General features: G+C 44.3%; 1 protein-coding gene across 9 annotated transcripts in view; it reads left to right on the plus strand.

Annotated features, from left to right (window-relative positions):
• The window catches only part of DOT1L (DOT1 like histone lysine methyltransferase), a 123422-nt gene extending 112265 nt beyond the window's left edge, over positions 1 to 11157 (plus strand). For 8 of the 9 annotated variants that reach the window (XM_069073617.1, XM_069073711.1, XM_069073758.1 and 5 more), the window contains one exon: positions 5014 to 11157. In XM_069073617.1, the coding sequence (XP_068929718.1) occupies positions 5014 to 5021 (8 nt within the window). In that variant the 3' untranslated portion in view covers positions 5022 to 11157. Of the gene's footprint in view, positions 1 to 1029; positions 4985 to 5013 lie in introns of those variants that run through there. The other variant, XM_069074120.1, reaches the window with a different exon arrangement.
• The last annotated feature ends 740 nt before the right edge of the window (positions 11158 to 11897 follow it).

The following is an 11897-nucleotide window of genomic DNA, read 5'->3' on the forward strand; positions in this document are numbered from 1 at the left end:
GAGGCTTTTTAGAATCAGGCTCTGCAGGGAAGGTGCTTGGATCAATTCAGAGTCAGAGGGACCTTCAAGGTCATCTTTATTCTAATTTTCCCTCATTTTGCACATTAGGAAACTGAGGCCCAGACAGAAGTGACTTAGGTTCACTGTGTAGTAAGTGACAGAACCCAGGCTTTTGTCTCTAGGCCTCTAAACACACTCCACAAGGTGCCTAATATTAGATGTTGCGGTTTGAGGGAATATTCTGGTGTGTTTTTCGGGCCTTCATCCCCTCATTACGTTGCTCTGTCCTCCCCTTCCTTGCCCCAACCCTACAGTAAACATGCAGAATGCATCCAGTGAACTCCATCTGACCAGTCATAAGTACCTTGTCACAATAGCACGTCATTCGCCTCCCCTCCCTGGCTGTCAACCATAAAGCCCTTTGTTTTGGGGCCGACGCCACTGTTTGAATGTATGTGTGGTATTGATTTTAACGTCTTCAATTGATAGTTGGCAGAACATATACGTACCATGTAGGCCCCTGCACAGGTCCTGTTTGTCCTTTCTGGAGATGATATTACACAGGGAGGAAACAGGACCTAGAGATCTTAATTGTTTTCCTTTTCTGCAAGAATGGCCACGTGCTGGGTCCCGGGGTCCAAATCCTCCCTGTCCCCTTGGTCTCTGCCCATAGCTCAGCTCCCTGGCCTTGAGTGGAGCCTCCGAGGTCTAGGACCAGTCTTCCTCCTCCTCTTGGGTAGGGCCCCAGGCATCTGCAGGTAAGTTGTGCTCTGGAACCCTCATCTCTAGCAGCAGGGTTCCCGTAGCACGCCACATAGCCGTCAGGCTCTCACCAGGACAGTTTTGCTTTTTGCTGTATGTGTGTGCGTGTGTGTGTGTTGGCACATGTGTGCATATGTTGTATGCTGCCTATCTGCTTGAGTGCGTGTGTGGGTGCTGGCACATGTATGTGCGCTGGCGCACATGTCTCTTCACCGTTCCTGGACAATGCCTCTCTGTTGAAGCTCAGTTTTTCTCTCCTGTTTGCAGGTGTTTTTAACCATGCGGTGCCTTCTGCCTCTTCTCATCAGTTTGGAGCCAGTTTCTGTAGCAGCACCATGCTAAGCTTAAACCCAATGCAGGCTGTGGTCACCCCCACTTCCTCTTCCTTCCAGGCCCCTTCCTCTAGCATAGGAACATGTAGTGAGGCTAGAGCCCCCCAGCACCTCAGCCCAGTGCAGCCTGTCCTGCGTCCTCCTCCTCCTGCTCCTCCTGCTAACGTCTCCTTACCTCCACCCCCTCCGTTACTCGCTGCTTCTAACCCGGAGCCGGGGCTTCTGCACACCCCAGTGTCCATTCCTGCTAACAAAGCTTTTGTTGCGCCCTCCTCAGATGCTTCTCTTCAGGCTAACGCTTCTCTGTCTATCAAATTTGCTTCCCTCCCCCACAAAGCTTCCCGCCCCTCCTTCACAGTCCACCACCAGCCTCTGTCCCGTTTGGCCCTGGCCCAGGCTGCACCGGTGGTCCCGCAGTCCAACGCCGCTGGCCCACCCGCTATGTGGGTTACCCTTGGCATGCAGTCTCCTTACGCTTCGCACCTTTCTGGGGTTAAGCCGCGATAAAGAGCTTGCTTAGCTAGCAGTTCGTATTATGTAAGGTAAGGCTAGAGCCAAACTAGGTGGTGTATGCACAAAATTGAATTCCCTTCCTTTCACAGAGGCCAGGGGCCAGTTGAGGTCAGGGTAGGAGTCTCGGGGTGCCAGTGCAGGTTTTACTGGGGCTTGGGGATCAGCATCCCTCTCGTGGCCAGAAGAGTGGGATGTTTCATTGCATCCCTTCCTTGTGCTCATCAGAAATTCTCCAAACCAAATGCCGAGGAGGCAAAAAACCAAAAAAAAAAAAACAAAACATGTGCTCAGTAACTGGAAATATATGGGGCTGGTCAAACTGGTCAAGTAGGTGAAAAGTCCTGTTGAGGTAATAGAACTGTCATCCTGAGCTCCCCCAGGAGGACAGGAGGCTTTGTTTGTCCCTTTGGCATCGATTGTGACTGTGCTGCAGACACATCCAGGAAGCCTGTTCCTCATGAGGCTGCTACCCTGTGTAAGGGCATTGGGGGTGACTACAGCCTGAGGGGCACATTGCTGGTGAAGGAGGAAGAAGTAGCTCTTTGATGTTAGTTAACCTGGCTCAGATGATGGTGCTGCCCAGTAACCTGCCTGCCTAAGCATGGCACCCAGGCCTTGGGCTTCTGCCCTCAGACAGCACCTGACAGGCTCGGGGCAGCAAGGCAGTGCTTTACAGCTGATCAAGTTGAATTTAGTCCCTATTGTTTATTTAATTCAGAGCAGTCTAGGGCTTAGAAGGCAGCCCTTTCCTTTTTCCTCTTAATGAGCTGCAAGTCTGACTGAGTTTTTTCTGATGACCTTTCTAGACTTAGCCCTAACTGGTAGGGGGACTGCCCCTTGTGGGCACTGCCAGATCAACTGTCACTTTACACCATAGTCTATCTTTCTTCCTGCCATATTTCAGGTATTCCAAGTAAGAAAAGGCCCTGTGTTTAAGGTGTGACTTTCTTGACCTCTCTTACCAGTTGGTGTCTGGAAAAGATTTTGAGGTTTAGCCACTGGGATAAACCATATTTTTTCAGCACACAAGTTTTAAGTAGTATTTGTGCTCCAACAATTCATTTAAAATCTTGGAGTGAACAGCTCAGTCTACTAGTAGTTTCATTGATAATTGCTGTGTTCTCTTCAGACATCTTTACATTTCTATGGTTATAGTGTGTGTTTTGAGATGATTTACATGCAGGTCAAGTATGTGTTTTTGGGAAAGAGAATAGGATGGACTAAGTTATTCAACAAATATTTAGTGCAAGACATAGGACTTTGGATCCTATTGGATCCCATTGGATGTTTTTTGTGTTATCCAAAGAATTTAGATTCAGTTGATATTAACATTGGTCCCATCAAGGTTTATTTTTATCTTATTCTTTCTTAAGAGACCTGAAATCCAGGTTGTTTGGATGGCTGAGATCCACGGAATGGCCACAGGCCCAACTCTGCTGTCACTCTTTTTCCCTGTAGCTCTCCTGCCCCACAATTAACAGACAGAACCTCAATGTCTCTTATTTTCCAAATCAGGTAACAATGGCACCAGGGAAATGACTGTCTTTTTTACAAAAAGGTTCTATGTTCATTTTAAAATGTCATTAGTTGACTGTTAGTGTAAAATGTGGACTTACCAACTGGCTTCTGTTCTTACGGGCATAATTTCATTTCGTACGTAAAATAGCAACAGAGGAAATCTCTGGTGTCTTGTCATCATGAAAATCCATGTTTGATTGCCTAACAGCTCAAAAGTTTTGCACTTTTCCTTGAAAAAATACTAGCCAGACTTTTGTGCAAGCCAGTTAAAGTATTCATGATGTGGGCCGAAACTCAGCACCTTGTCAGGCATTAACTCTAGGGAGCAGAGAACTCCATTGAAGCTGAGTAGAGAAATCTGGCCTCAGTTTTGCTGTTGATTATGACCTTGGGCAGTTGTTTGAACCCATTTCAATTTTTCCTTAGCTGTGATCATATAGATCAAAGCTTCTGTTCAATTTCTTTTTTGTTATATATATTTCTTTTTTTTTCTTTTTTGCTTTTTGGAGGGGGGAAGGCAGGGCAATTGGGTGACTTGCCCAAGGTCACACAGCTAGTTTTTTGTTAAGTGTCTGAGGTTGGATTTGAACTCAGGTCTTCCTGACTCCAGGGCCGGTGCTCTATTCACTGCACCACATAGCCAGCCCCTTCTGTTCAGTTTCTAAAGAGACAGGTCTCTGGGTGGCTAGGTGGCTAAGACCTTTGAAATAGCCTACATATGTTGTATATAAAAGCTCCCTCTCTACTTGGCTTTGGGGCAATGAATTTTTCAGCAATTCACTAAAACATTGCAATTGAAATCATTCAGTGGAGGGAAAGCAGCTCATGAAATCTCTGACCTTTCAAGAATCAGTTGTCCTTTGGACACTGTTCAATGTTAAGATTTTCAGCCTAACTTACCCTTCTCTCATCATTCCCTCACATGCCCCCCACTTCGAGTGCTTGCTAAATATGAAGTGTGATATTCTTATTTGTGGTTTCAGTACTCTTGGTGTTGTAGGTACTTTGAAAACAGCTCCTTCATAACTTGAAGCTCTTGTGACTGTTGTCACCCTTCTGAAGGGGGAAGTCACCTGGAAGCAAACCAGCGTAGGATCTCCCTGAGTCCCTTCAGCCTGGGGCGGGGGCTCTTCCCAGAAAACCTCGCTTTGCCTGTTTCTTGAGCTAGCTGCTATTGCATTGACCACTCGCACTCCCTGAAATCATCCAGAAGACAAACACCATCTTAAAAATAAGAGCTTGCTTGGTTGAGGCACGCCCCGAACAAGGGCAGATAATCCTCAAAGGGAGAAGATGGCATTCTCTTTCTCTCGCTGTTTCTTCTCATGTCATTTCCCAGATGAGGAGGCCGGGGCACCCACGGAGAGGGGGGCTTCCCAGAAATTGTCCAGTACCAGAAAGGCAGCACCCAGCTCCATCCAGTTTCTAGCCAAGGCTTTCACAGAAGATGCTTACCTGGGGAGGGGAGGACAGATGTAACTTTGTAGCCCTACTCCTACCTGCTCAGCTCGACGTTAGGGGCCTATTCCAGCAGCGGCTGTTGGCCAAGGAAGGGCATCTATCTAAGGAAGGGCTTGGTTATACCTTCTCTGAAGGCTTAGGGCTTATGTGAGCATCAGATCTCCCAGATTCAGTACCTGTTACATAAAGTAAAAAGGGATCAAAGTCACTTAATCTTCTGTGGGTGGCCTCAGCTTCCTTTCCGTTTGCTTCCTGATTCCAAACCATGAAGTTTTGTTCACTTTACCACGCACATCTCCCAAAAGGTTACTGTGTTACACTTTTTTATAGGGGTATTTTAATTTCCTGGCGAACCTAATGTTAGAAATTTATGGGATGAATGTTTGATTTTTTTTCTTGCTTCTTTCCCTCCCCTGATGTCTCCTAGGTAACTAGAATTTCTACCTCAACCCCATGTGACCTATGCAAGGACATCGTGGACCAACTCACTCAGCTTCCACTGAAAGGTGCTCACCTGGCCTGCAAGGGTTTCAGCTCACAAACTACTGGATGACAACGTAAACAAAGATTTTTTAAGTACGACAGAGTAAAGAATATTCTACTGTGAATCAGACTATAAAGAAAACTGCAGAAGAAACGGCTCAAAGGCTCCAGTTTGTATTGTTGATAGTTTTAGATAAAGTATTTATCATTTTTTAAGAAGTAAAAACAATTTTGACTTATTTTATTCCATCTAAGTCATAAAAGGCAACTTACTAAGAAAATATAAATAACTATATATAAGAATATATATAAATAAATAAGATATATATAAAGGACTGGCACACCAGCAGAGAAGTCAACAGCCTGTTCTCGGTGCTATTTCATCCATCAGAACTGTGCCTCTGTAGTTCTCCTTGGTGCTGACTTTCGAGGGTTGACCAATGCCAAATACAGTTCGTGGGAAAGTCTGCTTTATTTATTCAAGTCACTCTGTTCATTTACCAAAGGCTTTACCTATCCTGAAAAAATGAGGGCAAAAAGTTGATGTGTGGGTTTGGGGCCTTGGTGATTTTTGTTTGTTTTTGTTTTTAAAAACAACTCCTTTAAGCAACTATTCAGTTTGACCACTGTTCTCCATTTTCTCGACCAGCTGTTAGGCCACCTGGTCACTAGTCCTTGTTACCATCCAACCAACCAGTTCACCTTGAACTGAGAATACTTTAAGCTAGTTGCATTACATGTTTTCCTTGTCCCCCACACATGCCCTCATCACTGAGTTCCCCTGTCACTGTGAATTTTACCTGCTATACTGTTAATGCTTTTAGCCCTTTTTTAGGGGGATGTCATTGGCATATGAACAGGGTGCATAATTACTGGTGTTGGTCAGGCCCATTTTAATTCTTTATGGCAACATTGGACATTAATTCCTAAGCTGGGGCAAGTGTTGATTTCTCAGCTTTTGTTGTCTTTGTTCAAAGTACTCTGTATTTTGTTAGTAATTTTTTGATACTTGACCCCCAGATGGCTTGGCCTTTGTACTAAGTGCATTTGCTTTTGTATTTCTTTGCTTTTCAGTAGGTTTAAATGGTAGTTCTCTTACATACACACACATACACACACACATACACACAAATCCCACACAACTATCTTATTATGCACCGATCTGATGATGTGGCGACAAATTAGTTGTCTTGTGACCTGGTGTTCTGTGTACAGAAAAGTGTCACACTATGGAAGTGACAGTATTTTATAGAGATATGATGAAAATTTATAAATTTCATATACTTGATTTCATTTATTTTTAGATTGTATAATGCACAGTAAACTTTTAAAAAAGAGAGGAAAAATTACAAGACATTTTTATTTATTCAAGTGCACAAAAAAGGGTATACGTTCCATTTTTAAGCTTCTCATTTTGAGACTAGGTATCATGGACTGGACCAAGTACTCGGATAGGAAACGGCAATAACCATGAATTGCAGTAGTGTATCGACTAGACCCAATGTACCCCTGCCTAAGCAAGTGTGCAGTCATGGCCAGCAGAGAGCTTTTGAAGCCTTTTGGCCTCCTTAGATCCATTCCTACAAAACTGATCAAAGTCTCCTGTTTTCATACACAGACCTGGGATGGAGAAACAAGTTTCCTCCTCAGCTGTTCTTACCTACCTTAATGGATTTCTTCTGTCTGGCCTCATCGTGTTAGGCTTCATCAGTTAATTGGTAATTGATTAAATGACTAATCTTGATAATATTTCTTCTTCTTTGTGTCTCTCTGAATCAGGTTATTGCCTGCACCCCAGCATGCTGTGTCTGGGAACGTTCTCAGTGTAGCATTGTGTTATAGAATCCAGTTGCTGGATTAGTTATCCCAAGCTTCAGCCTCTGCTGTAGAATTTCCCCAGCTGGTGATGCTCCCTGTTCTTCAACCCTCTTCTCTCCTCCCTCCACCTCCATTCCTGCACTGAGCCACAGGGTTTCATTGTTGGTTCTCAGCAAAAAATGAGCAGGTTGAGTTGGACTGTTGGGAAGAAGTGAGTGGAGGAGGAGCTGGAAAAGATACTCAGAAGGGCAATAGACATGGTCGCTTTTGGTAGGAGCTGGGAATATCCCCTGGAATCCAGGAAGTGAAGCCTAGTAACTCATGACCATTAGAGAGGTGCATCCCCTGGCACAGGTTCTGTGGAGACCCAAACTTGGATGCATGTCTTTGGAGCTCTGAGGCTTGGGAGAACCCACAAAAAAAATCAGTGTCCTCAAGTAGAGTTGAGGGCAACCTCATTGTGCTCTCTCTTGACATTATGGATAGAACTGGTGTCTTGTTAAGGCCCTGAATTTGGGGTTGGAGAAGGGAGGGCAATGTAAAATGATGTGGCCATTGCCATTCCTTGTGGTTTTACATACTTTGGGATTCAAGATAAGGAAAAATAATTCATCATTGCCCAGAACAGCTCAAGACTGAAGGTAGGCAGGATCTGGGGGCAGATTAGAAATGTTCTCTTGTTGGAGTCTGACTGGTGACTAGAATTAAGCATGAGGTTATTTGGCAAACCTAATTATTAGTAAATTTATCAGTGTTTCTGGATAAAAGGTGAGGCACTTGGAGCTCATTGGTTGGCTGCTTGTCCGGTGTCTGCCAGGAGGTTTAGCACCTCTAGCTCACCCTGCCATCACTCTTTCCTTGGCTGCCTTTGCATACAGAATCCCAAGAGCAGTTCTGGCTGGAAGATCTACCCACATGTTGATGGTCTTTGAAGGTGGTTTGTTTTTTAAAGGCTGCTAAGGAAGCCTTTGGGCCTCACACATGAGTACCTAAAACACTGATTCTAGCACTTGATCTCCGAGCGCCCACCACCCTCGGCATCTTTGCTGTTAGCCTTTTGTTTTTACTGAGACCTGATACCCTTGTGTGGATGTTGGGCAGCTGCTGAGAAGGGCGGGGGCTGAGGATGTAGACAGCTTTGATTTAGGCTTCTTGACCTGAGGGTGAATTGAACGAAGCTACTTCTGGGAGGAAAACAGTAGGAGAAGTAAAACCTTGGGGCTAGAAAAGCTGTTTTCTGCAGTGATTCTAGGCTTTATGACAGACCCCTCCAGAACAGCTCCCATGTGTCAAGTCTAGACTGAGTCCCTTGTCAGCTAGAAACTTCCCCTGAACCTCCTGTAGGTGTCTGGACAAGACCCGAGCTTCGACTTTCTTTTCTCAGGAACTAATTTAAAATAGGAAATGAAACAATTAAAATTGTACCTTGAATTTCCACAACTTTCAGACCCTCAGAATATCAGTTAGTTCACATCTAAATTAATGCTCTTTAGAAAGCAGCTTTTGTAAACCCCCTAGTTGAATGGGTAGAAGGAATCTATCCAGGCCCAGTTTTGCTCATTTCCCCACAGTGTCAAGTGGTTTTAAAGAATGTGACAGCAGCAGGGTTGGCTCTTCCCTGCAGTTCAGGAGAACACTTGCTGTGCCAGCTTCCCCCATCCCCGTTCCTGGAGGGGGCAGGTGCCCTGTTGGATAAGAATCGATTTAAGATGCTGAGAGGCTCTTGGAGGACTGGCGGTGCCGAGCTTGCTCAAGTGTCTGTTGCTTTGAACAGTTCTAGAGTCCCAGAAAGTGTTTCCCAGTGCTCTTCCTGTCTCTGCTCTTTAAGGGGAAATGAGAGGCAGCTGCAAACCAGGAATGTTGAGTGGATAGGCCAAGAATAGCAGGGTATATGCAGTTGGACAAGAAAGGCCTGAAAAGTCCAAGATTCTTGTCTCGGGGTGTCCCCTCTCTCTCCCCCTCCCTTGTAAGATTATTAAGCAGAAACAAGGATGACTGGCTTTCTTTGTCAGCTACCCTGGAGTCCATGGTGAGAGGGGTCTTAGCTCCCTTTGAGCATGTTGTTAAAGATATTCGTGCATTGGGTGCTCTCATATTTTCTACACTTTTAGAACCATTCCTCATGTTCCTGGTAATTTCCCCCTGCATATGTTCTCTGGAAGATGTTCTTTATCCATTTTCACCTTTGATAGTCACTGGACAGGCTATGAACTGTCAGATTCTCAGAGTATACCTCCTTTCCTTAAGTTGGTAACCACTGGAGATTCAAAACTTTAGCAGGCCTTGAACGAGGGCCTGTGGGTTTGGATGCCATTGGCAAGCAGAACGAGAGTCCCCCAAAGATCTGTCTGGTAATTGACTTTTCAGACTGCCTGCCTGCAGTTTGCAGGATGGGGAAAGCATGGCGAGTTGGTAGCTGCATGTCCTTTTCCCTTTCTGCTTACCCTCCTGGCCTCCAGCTTCCAGTGAGTTGCCAGAGGGTGATTGCTTCCTGTGAAGGCCTGGCATGTTCGACTAGCAGGAGACAGTGCGTTGTGACTACACAGCCTGGGAACAGGGCGATCCTGGACACTTGTGTTCAATTTTAATGAATTGGAGGAGGCCCTCCCCCTTGCTTTTGGGGTGGGGAATAGCATTGGTTTGACCCTTTAGGGAACTTACACACTTGATTTGGGCTTTAGAGGAAAAGACCAATTTTAAGATGGTGCTATTTATCAGCTTTTAAAAAACAAACTTAATATCCAAGAGGGAAATTGTCCCTTCTCTCCTTCCTAAAAAGTTGGTGCTCTCCTTGATCCCAGGTGCTATGCTGTGGATACATGAGCTTGGAATCATCAAATCCCTTTCTGCACAAAGTAGGCCTGTTGTCCCCTTTTCCTTTTGGCCTCCTATGTTAAGGAGCATAGTCAAGGCATCAGCACTTATCTCCAAAGTTGGTGACCCCCGGCGCCTTCCTTCCTCCCCCAGGTCCTTCCCCACCTTCTCCTGACTAGAAGCTCTTAAGGGTGGTATCTCTACCTTCCCTAGCAGGAGGCTTACAGGGAAGAAGTCAGTGTCTTCGTGACTTGGCAACGCAGAACTAAAGGGGAAAGGGACACCTTGAGTTAGTGTGTGTTTATCTAGAAAGAGTTTGAGAGTCCTTCCGTGCTTGAACGCTACAGTCTTTGAAACAGTCGGTGGCTGGCTGTTTCACAGACATGTCGGATGAATTACTGTTTTGTGCCATTTTTGTTTTTACTTTCTACATTAAAAAAAAACTGTGCACACACACAAGATATTACTGTGGCTACCAGAGTATAACACCTAAGATTAAACTGAATTATACTCTCCATATATGGCATTTGTGAAACTCTTTAGGGATTGAAAAAGATTTTCACTCCTTGAAGGAAAAATGTGTGTGTCACTTTAAATGTTGACAACTAATTATAATGTATTGAACATGATTAACCCTTCAGGTTGCCCTGTGACTCTAAGGCACACCTGTATGCTTCACTGAGATTAACCTTTCATAAAGGTGCTTTTTAAGAGACAACAGGGGAAGGGAGAAATAGGAGATCATTAGCTTAGGACAGAATTTTGGGTTTGTAATCCCTTTGGCTAAATGGTCAACTTTGGCTTTTATGAAAACACTTTGGTCTCCCTGGTCTCCCATTCTTTCCAGATGGCTTTTAGGAATGGGATTTAGAGCTGTTGGAGAGCAGAGGGTTGTTCAGGGAAATTAAGCAGGTCATGAAATTACTTTGCTTGGGAACTGATTTGTTAAACTTGTAAGTTAACAACTAAAACAATCCCTTCCCCAGAGTGGATTAAAAAAACACACCCACACACCCACGTCTTGCTTAGGACATGTGCTATGGGATATTTCCTAGTCAATAGGAATTAGTTTATATGCTTTAGCCTATGAATTTGTGACTTATTTAAAATTCAAATTGTTTCCCTTAATTTATGTCAATACATTGTCATTCCGTTCATTTTTAGTAGGAAATAGTTAATCCTAATCCTCTTCCCCTCTCATGCTTGTAATTAATTCTTCACAGTTCAGAATTTAAGATTTTCCCTTCTGTTTCAGTTTCTCATGTCTATCTTAATTTGTAATTGAGAAGATGCTTTTAAGTTTGCCTTTATATTAAAATCTGTATTTTAAATGCGTGTATCGCTGTGTTGTTTCCCTCTTCAGGCTGTTGGTTTAAGCATCCTTTCCTATGGGAAATCCATAACATTATCCATTTCCACCTCTAGACTGAAATAAAAATATTTATTTTCACTTGTATCTGTTTTTAATGGGAACTTTTATTCAGTATTAAAGCTGGATGATAGTAATGTTATGGCTCCTTTTCTTATCACAGATTCATGTTAATATTTATAATGTTAGTGCTCTAACAGCATATAGACTATGGGATCTCTCACCACCCCCTATTGTGGGGTAGTCACACACACATATCCATCCATCCAAGACCAGAGCTCTACTGGCATCCTTTTTAGCTTCAACTAGGGAATGTTTTCTCCTTGGCTTAAAATTGTTTTTGGTTCTCTCCCCTCCCCCCATTAAGTTTTCAGTCTATTCCTCATAGAGCTCATGTCCTCGTAGAGTTCTCCCCTAACCCCAAGAAAGCTACCTTTAAAAGTTAAGCACATAAAAGGAAACCATAAGTGTATTGTTAATCTTTCACTCTCATTCTCTCTGTCACTCTCAGAGCCTGCTGCTGAGGGGGAAACTGAACCCGAATGGTTGTGATTGCCCTCAGTTTCAAACAACTCTTAAACTTACCAAATCTTAAGAGTCATGGGGCGGCCAGGTAGCACAGCGAGTAAGAGCACCGGCTCCAGTGTTGGAATGACCTGGAGATCGAATCCTGGGCTCAGACATTTAGCACCCACCCAGAAACATCTGGCCGGGTAACCTTGAGCAAGTTACTTAACCCCGATTGCTTAGGGGCAGCCAGGTAGCACAGCGAGTAAGAGCACTGGCTCCAGTGTTGGGATGACCTGGATCAAATCCGGGCTCAGATA

The sequence above is a fragment of the Petaurus breviceps genome, unplaced genomic scaffold (assembly GCF_028583685.1).
Source record: "Petaurus breviceps papuanus isolate PSGF00001 unplaced genomic scaffold, PetGlider_PUasm1.0 108, whole genome shotgun sequence".
Lineage (NCBI taxonomy): Eukaryota > Metazoa > Chordata > Mammalia > Diprotodontia > Petauridae > Petaurus > Petaurus breviceps.